The sequence below is a fragment of the Chrysoperla carnea genome, chromosome 5, assembly GCF_905475395.1.
Source record: "Chrysoperla carnea chromosome 5, inChrCarn1.1, whole genome shotgun sequence".
NCBI lineage: Eukaryota > Metazoa > Arthropoda > Insecta > Neuroptera > Chrysopidae > Chrysoperla > Chrysoperla carnea.
In genome coordinates this window covers 48,279,034-48,292,481 of record NC_058341.1, presented here as the reverse complement: position 1 = coordinate 48,292,481, position 13,448 = coordinate 48,279,034, and the positions used below count along the sequence as shown (strand labels likewise).

Here is a 13,448-nt window from a genome sequence, read left to right as displayed (position 1 = left end):
TGAGCCTGCCCTGATTACACAGCCTGGCTATGGCCCTTAAGTGGGGGCTCCTTGTTGGGCAAACTTTTTTCTGATATCTTATCCAGACGCGGCAGCATAGCATAACTTATTGAATTCACTAATTATTATTGATTTTTGTCTTCAAGGATAATGAAATATTGTTTTTTTCTAATACCCATCGATCTTATGGGACGGTTAATTTATTGGATTTTTTCCGCTCCTTACCTATTATCAAAAACTTGTTAACTATTATGTTTTCAACGATAGTAAATCAATCTATGTACACACAAATGAACCACTGGAATATTTGGATTGGTAATGTCTTGACAATATTTTATGTAAATAGAACTTTACCGACAATTTCTTATATTAAATTATTTATGTGTTCACCTAAAATGTGTATCTACTTAAATTTTTAATAGAAATATGACCAGCATTAAATATTAAAGCAAGTTAAATATGCTTAGATGGTTTATTTTACTGGTTTACTCACGGGGTTTACTAAAGGGCAACATAGTTTGACAGGCTTGATCCAATAACTGCTTCACTCAACCCAACATAATTTGACCCTATTTATTTTGTTAGGTTTAATTACGTCAAGTTATCCTTTTTATGGCTGATTATACCTACAAAGTGACCCAAATCATGAACAAAGATACAAGATGAAAATGAAGATCGATATGCTTTGTCGTTTTTCGATCTGACACACCCTTAAAAAAGGTTACATGCCAAAATTGATTTTGTTATGAATGTAGATGAAAAATAACAATAACAATTTTCGATATCTGCTTTGGTTTTCGAAATATCTAGCTAAATATTTAAATTTTTAGTTATTTATTTATTTTCAGCAAACCGCCCTTAAATTTTCAGAATTTAGACTAAGTTCAACTTCATATTTAAAAAAAATCAAGCCTATTATATAAAATTGCCCTGGCGCTCGTACATCCTTAAAATAATATTCAATACGTAAAAAAATTCAACCGAAAAAAAATTCTAAATATTTTTGACCTAATAATTAAAATTTTAATCTAAATTTCTAATTGCTCGAGGTTCAAATTACATAATTTCCAATTTACAAGTTCAATTTTCAAAAATATTCTGGTCGGGCACCCTTAAAAAGATAGGGGTTCGTTGATTATCGTTTTTAATTTACAGAATTCCTGGGTAAATATTAGTAAATTCAAATTTTTATAATAAGCATAGTTATAGAAAATAAAATTTGCTACAATTTATCCTTTAGAGATATTTTAATTTAAATACACTCAGCATAAACAACAATTAGAGCTGTTTTCGAAATTTTCGAGTAAATTTAATTTCCTACTATTCTTCTTATGGGAAATATTTTTATTTTACTAATATTAACCAAATAAAATTAAAACTTTTCAGAGAGAATTTTCATGAATAACGTAAAACTTTTCAAAGATAATTTTCATGTAAACGTAACAAATCGAAACAAATTACCTACATTTAGAAAAATTAGATATGATAAATTTTCTTCAATCAGTATTATCTATTCTACCTCCTGGAGAGTAGGTACTATTTTGCAATAATTATGATAACAAATACGTCATATCTGTCACTTGCATGGGCATCCTTATCAGAATGTCAATATAAAAAGACGCCCATACCTACATAATAATTTTATTATGAGAATTGAAAAATATATGTGCGTTGAAAACAAATGTTATCAAATTTTTGAAATACATGGATGAGCAAAATTATCAATATAGCTCCATTTAAAAGTTTTTGAACGATGGGAGCAAAATAAATTCGATCAGAAATACGGATGCAAAATTTTGGGCAAATTTTTTTTCTTGATTATTTTGGAAAAATATCATAGATTCCAACAATAGAAATTCCCTGTTTGTTTCTCATTAATGGGTGGCTATTATTTTTCACGATTATTAACGAAACGTTCTTCTTTGTCGCTCCTCTTACAGCCAAATATTTTAAATTTTAACTAGTACTTATAATAATAACTAGCTAAATTTCCACGCGCGCGGCTCTTTGTAACTTCACACCCCTAGGTGCATGTCTTGTTTTCCTTACAGATAATTTGCTTCTGGCTGTGGCAAAATTAGGTCAAATTTTCAAACTAGAACTGATCCAGTCTTCAACTCCAAATCATAACATCGTTCCAAGCTTATATGTCCGATCTAGCCTCATAAACTTGAGTATCTAAACTGCGCCCCAATCTAAATGTGAATAAAAACAACTTTTCCTTTTTAACGTCGGTTGCGGTTTTTATAAAGCATATTTAGTTTTTACATATAAGTCCATCCTTTTGGTAATATTATGATTTTTCTAGTTGAAAAAACTTCGACAGTTCGTTTGATTTAGTTCAGACTTGAGCAAAAATTAACAAGATTTGATTTATTAGCTTTCTTTCGGGAATTGAACAGAAACTAACAAGAATTGGTTCATTAAGCTAGATAAGGACTGGTTTTATTAGAATTGGCTGAGGTTTCAGTAAGAGTTTATAAATCAGGCTTGGATCATTAATCGAAATCTAATGCTCAATTATTTACCAATGCTAGCCCAACAATAATTCTATCGTCAAGTTGCTTGAGTGTTCCTATTTGGATAATTTCAAACCGCTTGGATCTCTTTTTGAGTCCAGTGAGACTTTTGATTAGAACGACGAAAGCTATATATTTTTTAAATTTACTGCTGTTTTCTAAATTTTTCTTAAATTGCAGAAAATTATTACTTTTTTTTATTACCTATTTTTTAATTACAGAAAATGGTTACTTCAAAAAATCAATCGTATTCACCAATCAAAATTCAAAAGAAGGATAATCATATTGAATATTTGAATAATAACAATAATCGTGAAGAAGTTTTGAATTTGAATTCGTACACTCGAGTGGGAGATTTTTATCAACATGCTGTTTTATTTATTACGGGCAGTACTGGATTTGTTGGGAAAGCATTAGTGGAAAAATTGTTACGATCATGTGAAGGAATTCAAACAATTTATGTTCTAATACGTCCAAAACGTGGATTATTGGTAGATCAACGTCTCAAAGAACTTTTAAAAAATCCGGTAAGTATCCTAAATCATTATCTCGAAAACTATGAAGTTTTTCATCCCTGCCTTTGATATTTGACCATTTCAATGATCGCAAGCTTCTGTTTAAGTCGTGCAACTCCAAAACATTTGCAGAAATGCACAGCCTTAATGATCCCGAGACGAGACAAGACGACAATTATCTTCTACGCCCGACGCAACGATAGCACATGAAGACAACGAAGCCAGAAAATGTTAAATTCGATAATCTATATCTTACTCTGATCGATTGTTATTATCCAAAAACTAAAAGTATTACTTTATAATTGTCATAAATTGATGACAATTTTTTTCGATAACGCCGTGTCATACAATTCTATTATTCATAGAACAAAGTATTCAATTACAAAATACTATAACAAAATTACATTTACTAGCCTCCGAAAATTCTTGCTCATTTTACACAATTTTTTTTGTAGGTTTTTGATCGAATTCGTACAAAAAATCCAGAATATTTCAATAAAATCAAAGCAGTTTCCGGTGATGTCACTCAAAAGGATTTAGGTTTGAGTGCAACAGATAAAAAAATTATTACATCTTCAGTAACAGTCGCTTTTCATTCGGCAGCAACCGTACGGTAAGGATTTTCCAGAATTTTAAAGGAATATTTAATTTATGGGTTTTTTTTTTTTAATTTTCAGGTTTAATGAATCTTTAAAAGATGCGATTATTTTAAATACATTAGGAACACAGCGTGTTGTTGAGTTATGTAGAGAAATGGTTAATCTTAAGGTATAAATAAGTGAGAGTAACAATTAGATCGTTTACAATAATTATCTTGGCTCAATTTTATGGCTAATTAATTTAATTTCAGAAAACTTTTTCATACTAAATATGTTTGTAAAACAAGGGGGCAGGTAAAAGTGCAAGTGGCGTAAAATTAAAACAAAAAAAGGAACAATTTTTTTGAAATCGGTTTGATGAAAATTTACTTTAGCCTTAAAACTCAATTCTAATTATTTTAATTTGATAGAATTCTAATTATCAGATGAACACAATTCATTTTTTTAGGTCAATTTTACACCAGAAAAATTTCTTCGGTCAAAATAGTCTTTTTCCCTATTTTATGTCAATTATCTTGGAAAGTATCGAAAAAAAAAAAAAAAACATAAAATAATTTGCCATAGATTTGGACAAAAATTATGTTTAAGAAGAAGTATACGACCCAAAAAATGCAGTGTATTTGTCGAACAAAGCGATCAGTTGATACGCTATTCGAAAGCTCTTCGTTTAATCACTTAAAATAAATTTTTTAATGCACTAAGCCGTCCTTGTTCACTCACCACTTAATAATATCATTCATATTTTTCTAACAGATCAAAACAATGGATTTCTGAGACTAATTATAAATTCGAGGCCAAAATAAATTTTTCATTATATCAAATTATAAAATTGTTTGTATCAAATTTTCTAGAGCTTTGTACATGTGTCAACCGCATACAGCAATGCAGATAAGAGAGAAATTCAGGAAACAGTATATACTCCAGTACATGATCCAAGAGTGATTTTAGAATGTATAGAATCGTTACCAAACGATGTAGTTTCAGTAATTTCTGAAAAAATTAAAGTTAGTAAATTCTTTATTAATTATTTATTAATTTTTTTTCATAGCTGTCTCAAAAAGTTATAATGCAGGCGCGGATCTAGCCCTCATAAATGGTTTGGTAATAGCCACGCAAAAATCGGCTAGAAGTGAGTAGCAGAATGAACTCACTCATGTTCGATATAGTGCATTCCTACAAAGGAGATGTTTACAAAATATATGGCGCCCTGCCAAGATTTTGCACATTGGGTAGTTTCACGTGGGCAAAACTATGGGGCGAATACTAGTAAATTAATAAACAGTCCTGTAAAATGTTAATTTGTTCTCTCACAAATATTACAAAAGTAAATGTGTGATTGATTGCACATCACAGTGTTACATTTAGACTCTACTGAACTGATTTTGGTGAAATTTTTACAACTTCCAAGGATATAAAATTAAATTAAACCCTAGTATACATTTTATATTAAATAATTTTATTTAGGTGCTTATTTAAATTACAAATTCAAGCTTACGTTTCTTTTTCGCGAAAACATTGATAATTTCATCGATATGCAGGTTCACATCTTTGTGTATGTCAGAAGAGCTAGCCCGGATAATCCTTCCTGTTCCATTGAGTCACGCAACCAAGATTTTACTCTGCGAATAATAGAAAACGATTTTTTTTCAGTACTACGCTGACCGGGAGTGTTGCTAGTATTTGTAAGAAAATTTTTAGGCAGAAAATCTCCTAACTGAAATATTTCGAGTACCTTCGGAAAAAATCTCTGCCCCAAATCATTCATACCGGAATCTAATATAAGATAAAGTTTGACATAACGTGTCAGCATATCGTCTATGATGACTAAGTACTTCACTACGTTCCGAATCTCGCACGATTTCATTTTTTTTATTTTATTGACCTCAACAAACCGTGAAAATGTGCCGTCGCAAATCTATCAGAATTGTAGGCATGCCAGCGTGGCTCGATTGTGGATCCGCGTTTGCTAGAACTATAACCAAAATAATTTACCAGACTTTTCTTTTGTCAAAGTTTAAAAACTTTCTAACTTTATTGTAAGTTAATCATTTTTCAGGCATAACTAGCATTTAGAATAGTGTTGCAATTCGATTAAAAAAAATCGATTAATCGAAAAATTGGTTTTTCAGTCTCAAGAATGAATATTTTTTATCGATTGTGGTTTTTCAATCAAATTTGATAAATCACGCGCCAGAGGGATGTAATTTAATACTTTTTTATAAGTAGAATTTCAAAATCCATTAAACAACTCGATATTTTTGCATCGATTATAATCGATTTTTCACTCATTTATTGCAACACTACTTTAGACTAGATGATTTTGAACAGGTTTTCATAAAACTTTTATTTTAATTTAAGGGAAAACATCCTAATACTTACACACTCACAAAAGCGATGGCAGAACACATAGTGATGGAAAAAACTGGCGATATACCAGCGGCAATTGTTCGACCTTCAATTGGTAAGTAATTGTTTGAATGATCATGTCCATTTCGAACAGCACCATCTTAAAAACTTAAAAATCCAAATCATTTTTTAAAATTGTTCAAAAGTAAAATGCAATTTCCACTTTATGAAATGTTCACAGCTATCAAACAACTCTCTGGCTCAGATGGAAGAAAGCTAGACGCTGGCCCTGAAAAGCCAGAGGTTGTGGGTTCGATTCCTACTCAAGTATACTTTTCTTTCAATATTGACATAAAAAATGTTAAAATAAATTGTTCGGACAGTGTCAAATTTATTTTAATGAAAAATACAATATTTTTACAGTAACTGCAGCTTGGAAAGAGCCATTTCCGGGATGGATTGATAATATATCTGGTATAACGGGTATAATGATGGAAATCGGTCGTGGAACAATTAGAAGTATTATTTGTGACGAAACTCTAACAATGGATTTAATCCCAGTTGATATTGTCGTTAACACAATTATAACCGCCGCTTGGCAGACTGCATTTAACAGGTAAGATTACAATGAAACTAGCTTCCTTAAGGACAACCTGATAAAATTGTCTACCCCTTTTTTAGGTCAAATACAATGCGGGTATATAATTGTACTAGCGGACAATTGAATGGTGTTTCATGGGCTGAATTTGGAGAAATGACAAAAAAATATGCAATTATGAATCCAACAAAATATGTTACATTTTATCCTGGATTTACTTATCGTACAAATCGTATCGTTCATAAATTTTGTGAAATTTTCTGTCATATGATACCAGCATTTGTTCTTGACATCTTACTGCGTGTTCAAGGTGGAAAACCTATGTAAGATATAATTAGATTCATTTTTTTAATCATAAGTAAAATAGTTGGGACAACGTCTTTGATCTTACAGTATTCAATCGGTATTTTTTTTAATATACGCAGCCTTTTCAAAAGCTAAATTGGTAAAATTTGGTGCCAGATTTGAGATACAAATAATGTCGGTAGCCTAAAAACTATTGAAGTTATTGAGATGCATATGGGGTGTTTTTTCAATAGACATGAGTATGAAATTCGAAAAATAAGTTTTATCGAGAAAAGCGCTTTAAGTAAAAAATGTGGCGTTCATTGGCGCACATTTCTCGCAATCATTATATTCGATTTTGGGTTTTAAGTTCAATAAAAAAAAGTTTACTCTACTTCATAACTGATAAGAGATAGAAGAAAACTTTAAATTAGAAAGTTATCGAGAACTACATCTTAAAAACAGAAACTAGCTGCAAATTCGCACCTAAAATGATATCCTGCTTTTTACCAAAAATTTCATTAAAAAATTCGCAGAAAATGAATCCATCAAAATATTCAGTTTGCAAAAAAATGCTTCAGACACAAAATTTTGTCCTTTTATTAAAGTACGACTTTCTAATTTAAAGTATTTTTCTTCAATCTCTTGTCAGTTATGAAGCACAGTGAGCTAATTTTTCATTGACCTTGAAAGTTGAGTTCGAATGTTTGCGCAAATGTTCGTTCATGGACTCAACTTTTTTGTCTTAAACATTTTTTTTTTTTAAATTAAACATTTTTTCAAGTTTCAAGCATATGGCAAGTTAAAAAAAAACACCCATATAACAAAATGTCTATCCTGTTTTAAAAAAGAAAATTAAAAACCATCATTTTTTAAATATATTAATAAAGTTTGAGAAATCAAGTATAAAAAAAATTTGGTAATAATAATTGAGAAATGCATAATGTTTACAGAATGTTAAAAATAGCAAAAAAATTCAAAGCTGCAGCAAAAACTGGTGAATTCTTTGCTTTAAACGAATGGCATTTTCACACAAAAAATATCAAATCACTGATATACGACTTACGAACACATACCAGCGATCATGAAGAATTTGAATGTGATATCACAAATGGATTTGAATGGGATCCATATGTTAAAAGTTATATGTTAGGAATTCGAAAGTATGTACTTAAGGATGATATCGATTCATTGCCAAATGCCAGAAAGCGATTACAAAGGTAAGCATATTAATTATCAACATTTGCAGTATTTCTTATACGGATGTGGAAAAATATTTTAAAATATTCTGCACAAATTAATTTATTGACAAGATTTATGTTCACGTCGTGGTTGCAGAGCTCAGCAATTTTCAATAAATGTTCGTCCTCTGTTAAGCTTCAGTTTTTGGGTTTTTGATATCCAACAATTAGATTTTCAAGTCTTCTCAAGAATACACTCTGTCCTTTTGAATATTCAAAATAGAGATAACTCTTGCATTAAATTTTGCATTTTGCATTAGTAACTGCGTATCTAATTTATTTTTTTGAGTACTCAAAACGGCAGACTGTATTTTGTCTGTCATTCCATTTTTTCTGTTAAAATCACCGGATCTATAACAAGATATAAAACAAGGTACAAAGTTATAAGACTAATTTCCATACTTATAAGAAATACTCCTTTTCAAATACTTATTAATACCTATTTTTAAAATTTTGTAGATTATATTGGGCCCACAAAGTAACTCAGGTATTATCAGTATACTTTTTCTTAAGATTCATATTTTTAAGATAATTGGTAAGAAATTTTTATCTTGACAATATATCGACTAAATTTGTTAATTAATTAATATGTAAGCTAATTCTATTTATAAATAAAAAATCTATCAAATAAGAATGCAAAAGTTTTTTATTTATTTTTGTATATAAAACATTTCCCATCCATGTTTTACAATAAGGTCACGGGATCCCCGATAGGCCGAATATTTTCCCTTAGACATTAAAAAAATATTTAATTTTATTTAATTAATAATCGATTCTTTACTGTCTCAATTTTACACGAATCGATCCAGGTTCGCCGAGAGAGCTCGCCAAACCCCCTCGTCTATGTGCGGGTTCGGCAAACCCGCCCGGCGAGCCTGCTTGTCAATGTATGGGCTCGCGAACGTAGGCTCGCCACATAACATTGTAGGAAGATTCAGAATGTTCAAAAATTATTTATAATACCCCGAAAGTTTAGGTAATACTTGTTCCTAACTGTTAGAGAATGATTTAGAACTTTGTGAATTCTCTAGATCTAGAATGTTGTCTATCAAATGTTTCAATTATTAAAATTATGCTGCTAGACATTTTAATATAGTAAGTAGGAGCATAATTTTAATATAGTAATTAAATAATAAACCACAATAATTGGAACATATTTCATTTTATTTAAAAAAAAATAATTAACAAAAAATTTTTAAAAATTAACTTCTGTTCATACGGTTTCCATATCCACGTCGGAATTCATCTTTGAATTCATCTTTAGCTCTTAAACGTGCTAAATTTTCCTCGTCATCTTGTTCAATTTTTTCTTCTTCCTCTTTTTGCTCCGCATCTTCGTCCGGTGTAACTCCAGCTATAGCCATTTCTTGTAAACTCATTGGTGCACTTCTGGGTTTATTCGGATCAGGAAAAATACCATCGGCAACACGTTTATCATAAAATTCTTTAACAGTCATAGTGGGTAACGATGGATAACCAGCTCCAAACACGGCTTTTTGAATTTCATCTTTCGTGATAATGATCGGTTTTAATGGTGGCGGTTTAGGAATATTTGTTCGGCGTTTATTCGTTTGATTACGTAGATGAATTTCTAACATGGGTCGTTCCATATCGATACTATTTAATTCATCGATGACTTGATAAATATACGATTTTATTAATGTCGTGAAAAATTCTCGCTTAACATCCTCATCTAAATTTTGTTTCAAATACGCTATTTTTTCATCCAACGCTTTTTGTTCTTGATATCGTTTAATCTTATTCGATCGATTATGGACAATTTTTTGGATAATTTCTATTTCGCTTTCTTCCCGGTCAGTTTGATTTTCTGAATCTTTTTTTTTCTTGGTTACATCATTTTCAGTAAGTCCGTATTCATAACATCGTTTCAAATAATCTTTAAAATATATTTCAGCATTATCGAGTAACTCTTTCCGATCATGGGTACCACAAATTTTTAAGTGTAGCATTCCTAATAAAACGGGTAGTAATAAAAATTTAATATCATTGGGCGGCAATTCTTCAAAACTTTCATTTGTGCTAAAAATACTGGCGGCTGATACCAATTTTGTACAATTTTCGAGCATTTTAATCGCTTTCCGAACATCCAATTGCACTTGATCACTATTTGTCGCTTCGGTTGTGTTATTAATTGCATTGTAAAGATCAAAAGCTTGATCGAATAAATCACTTATGGTATTTTCTGGGCTTTCTTGTTGATCTTCTGTGGATGATGCCATTTTTATTCGATATATCCTATAAAATGTTAAGTAATTTTAAACGAGTCGAAACCGGAATTTTATAAAAACACTTATGAAAACTTAATGACAGTAAAAATGCCTTAGTAGATATACAAATTGACACATGTATTATTTATTTTAGCAAGTTTTCCATAATAAATTGTTATTAAACCATTATTTAACGATTATTTTTTCACATTAACCGTCCACTAAAATTTGCTACTTAGCACTTTACTATTATATTACGATGTCAAATACGGTGTCATGAATATACTTTTAACTTCATGATGGAGACAGGATCGTATCCACCTAAACTAAATGTAATATTATATCTGAATGTACACATTTTGAGGGGAAGCGTACTTAAAAAACGAATTTCTGTGACCTTGAAGAAGCTGTTCCTTGGTTTTTATGATAGCCAAGTAAAAATTACGTACAATTACTTGATATCTGAAAACAGGGTTATTGATTTACATTTCAAATTACATCGAAATTTCAAGAAAATTACCTAATATTTTCAATATTGTCACCTTTCCAGATTTAATTGCTAGGCTCCAAAGATCGTGTAGTTTCTCCCGATATCAACATTCAACATAACTTCAATGAAGCAAAACACTCCAATCATCTTAGGGTTTCACCTCGGAATCAAACGGAATAAGCTAATTTTTTGTACAAACCTTTATTTTGATAGTAAAACTGTAGTCTCAAAAGTCACAAATGATAACGCGTTCGCGTCGTTAGGTATCCAAGGTTAAAGGTATCGAAAATCAGTTTTTTGTAAATATCTCGTTTTTTGGCGTTAGATCGTATTAGCATTTGTTATAAAAGTTGTAAAGGATAAAATTTTCTACAAATTTTGTTTGAAACTTTTTTTTGTATGATGAACCGTTTTTGAAATAGAAGGAGCAGAAGGTTTTGCGCTCATCTTAACGTACTTTAGTTCTGGGTCAATATTTACAAATATAAAGTATTAAATTATCATTTAAGTAATATTTAATGAATAATTATGGAAAAACCGCATAATAGACTGGGATTCACGATTGACCTTATCTGTTATACAGTTTTTTCACTTAATTATCGATTAAATACTACTTAAATAATTTTTTTTATACCAATATTTATAAATATTGACCCTGCACTAAGGTACGTATAGCTCAGTGCTCCATCTACTGCTGCCTCTATTCCAAAAACGGTCCAACGTATAAAAAAACTTTCAGGCAAACATTATCTCAGCGATACGTAAATTAGTGCAGGGTCAATATTTATAAATATAACATATTAAGTAATTATTTAAACAGTATTTAATCGATAATTAGGTGAAAAAACCGCATAATAGACAGAGTGAATCGTGAATCCTGGTCCATTATGCAGTTTTTTCCTTAATTATTCATTAAATACTACTTAAATAATTATTAAAAAAACGAGATATTTACAAAATACTGATTTTCGATACCTTTGACCTTGGATATCTAACGACGCGAACGCGTTATCATTTGTGACTTTTGAGACAACATTTATACTATCAAAATAAAGGTTTGTACAAAAAATTAGCTTATTCCGTTAGATTCCCAGGTTGATTACTTATTTTGACTAAGATGCTCGGGTTAAAATAGATATTCACCGCATTTAATCGTTAATAAACCTCCCCCTTGATTATATGCACTATACGCTCCTGTTATACTACTGAATCATATTGCCGCCATACTCATTGTGTAAATATTACTTAAACAAAACAATTTGACAGAAACAGAATAACAAACACAGAAGCTTTGTAAAAAAGGTTAAAAATTGGATAAAAATACTAAAATATGGATAAAGCAAAACAATCAGGATACGATGCACGTGATGATGGACCAGGATTTGTAGGAATTCGTTTTTGTCAAGAATGGTAAGAAAAAAAAACTCATTGTAATGATAATATTTTCTAACCTTACTTTGAAATATTTTAGTAATAACATGTTGTATCCAAAAGAAGATAAAGAAAATAAAGTACTTTTATATGCTTGCCGAAATTGTGATTACAAACAATTAGCTGACTCAAATTGCATTTATGTGAACAAAATTATGCACGAAATTGAGTAAGTTACTGCGTCATTAAACCTCATTAATTAGAAATTGATTTGCTAACTTATTTTGTATTTTGCAGTGAATTAACACATATTGTACCAGATGTAGTATCTGATCCAACTCTCCCACGATCCGAGGATCATCATTGTCCAAAATGCAATTATAGGTAAGGGACAAATTGTTTTATGTATATTGAGTGCACAAATTTTCTTATTTGTTAATACAGTAGCCTTGTTAATACATAATTTGCGTTTGCAGGGAAGCCGTGTTTTTCCAAGCTCAGACACGTCGAGCTGAAGAAGAAATGAGACTTTATTATGTGTGTACAAATCCACAATGTACCCATAGATGGACTGAATAGATTCCAATTAATATTTTAAAATACATATGAAATTTTTTTGAAACAATAAATTAATTATAATAAATTAATTATATAGTAATTCAATAATATTTTTTTTAAATAATATCCTTCCGTTTATGAAATTTTGATACCTTATTCTAATGATAGCCAGTCACTTAGTTCATTTTTAAATCCTTTAACAATTCTTGTCTCAAATATGGGATATTCATTTTTCATTTTAGATTACAAAAAGTGACAACCTATGATATTTTATTTTTCATATACGGGAAATGTGAAAAACTTGTAAGTTAACTGTTTTTAAAAACTTTCAAATTATTGGGTAGTTAAAATATTCAACTCAAGAAAAATAAAATTTTCCATATATCAATTGTGCTTAACGGTTGTAAAATATTTTGTCCCATATATGGGACAGACAAAAGTTATCATGAGAATATGCTCTTTTTACAACAGCGCGAAATTTGATCATTCAAAATGCTTCGATAAAAATAATTTTGTTCTAGAGGATTCTAGTAGATTCGAGAATCTACTTCCGTATGGTAGAGACCTCTAATGGAAAGTTATTGATTAGTCATATACTTGTATACTTCGAGTGATTGCTCGATATGTATATTTCTTCAAACAGATTCAAAGATATTAGATTTTCAATGTAGGCCATAAATGTAATCCATACAATTACA

General features: G+C 30.1%; 3 protein-coding genes across 3 annotated transcripts; 2 read left to right on the top strand and 1 right to left on the bottom strand.

Moving 5' to 3' along the window:
- The first annotated feature begins 2,743 nt into the window (after positions 1 to 2,743).
- Positions 2,744 to 8,635, top strand: LOC123301209 (putative fatty acyl-CoA reductase CG5065). The gene is made up of 9 exons (XM_044883944.1): positions 2,744 to 3,046; positions 3,490 to 3,647; positions 3,712 to 3,802; positions 4,485 to 4,637; positions 5,992 to 6,094; positions 6,403 to 6,595; positions 6,661 to 6,900; positions 7,816 to 8,082; positions 8,563 to 8,635. Exons 1-9 carry the CDS (start codon positions 2,744 to 2,746, stop codon positions 8,633 to 8,635), a joined length of 1,581 nt encoding a protein of 526 aa, XP_044739879.1.
- A 670-nt stretch (positions 8,636 to 9,305) lies between these two features.
- LOC123300919 (immunoglobulin-binding protein 1) lies at positions 9,306 to 10,591 on the bottom strand. Its single transcript, XM_044883598.1, has one exon. The coding sequence runs from the start codon at positions 10,341 to 10,343 to the stop codon at positions 9,306 to 9,308; it is 1,038 nt and encodes a 345-aa protein (XP_044739533.1). The 5' UTR covers positions 10,344 to 10,591.
- Positions 10,592 to 12,077: 1,486 nt separating this feature from the next.
- Positions 12,078 to 12,819, top strand: LOC123300929 (DNA-directed RNA polymerase II subunit RPB9). The gene is made up of 4 exons (XM_044883609.1): positions 12,078 to 12,231; positions 12,293 to 12,421; positions 12,490 to 12,576; positions 12,669 to 12,819. Exons 1-4 carry the CDS (start codon positions 12,152 to 12,154, stop codon positions 12,769 to 12,771), a joined length of 399 nt encoding a protein of 132 aa, XP_044739544.1. The 5' UTR covers positions 12,078 to 12,151; the 3' UTR covers positions 12,772 to 12,819.
- Positions 12,820 to 13,448: the final 629 nt, after the last annotated feature.

What these genes read in the sequence shown, in the direction of transcription:
- LOC123301209 (XM_044883944.1), top strand. Translation starts at nt 2,744, where the DNA reads ATGGTTACTTCAAAAAATCAATCGTATTCACCAATCAAAATTCAAAAG. An exon ending in AATTGTTCGACCTTCAATTG is followed by an intron (nt 6,095 to 6,402) that starts GTAAGTAATTGT and finishes ATATTTTTACAG; the next exon opens with TAACTGCAGCTTGGAAAGAG. An exon ending in TGGCAGACTGCATTTAACAG is followed by an intron (nt 6,596 to 6,660) that starts GTAAGATTACAA and finishes CCCCTTTTTTAG; the next exon opens with GTCAAATACAATGCGGGTAT.
- LOC123300919 (XM_044883598.1), bottom strand. Translation starts at nt 10,343, where the DNA reads ATGGCATCATCCACAGAAGATCAACAAGAAAGCCCAGAAAATACCATA.
- LOC123300929 (XM_044883609.1), top strand. Translation starts at nt 12,152, where the DNA reads ATGGATAAAGCAAAACAATCAGGATACGATGCACGTGATGATGGACCA. An exon ending in AAAATTATGCACGAAATTGA is followed by an intron (nt 12,422 to 12,489) that starts GTAAGTTACTGC and finishes TGTATTTTGCAG; the next exon opens with TGAATTAACACATATTGTAC. An exon ending in TGTCCAAAATGCAATTATAG is followed by an intron (nt 12,577 to 12,668) that starts GTAAGGGACAAA and finishes TTGCGTTTGCAG; the next exon opens with GGAAGCCGTGTTTTTCCAAG.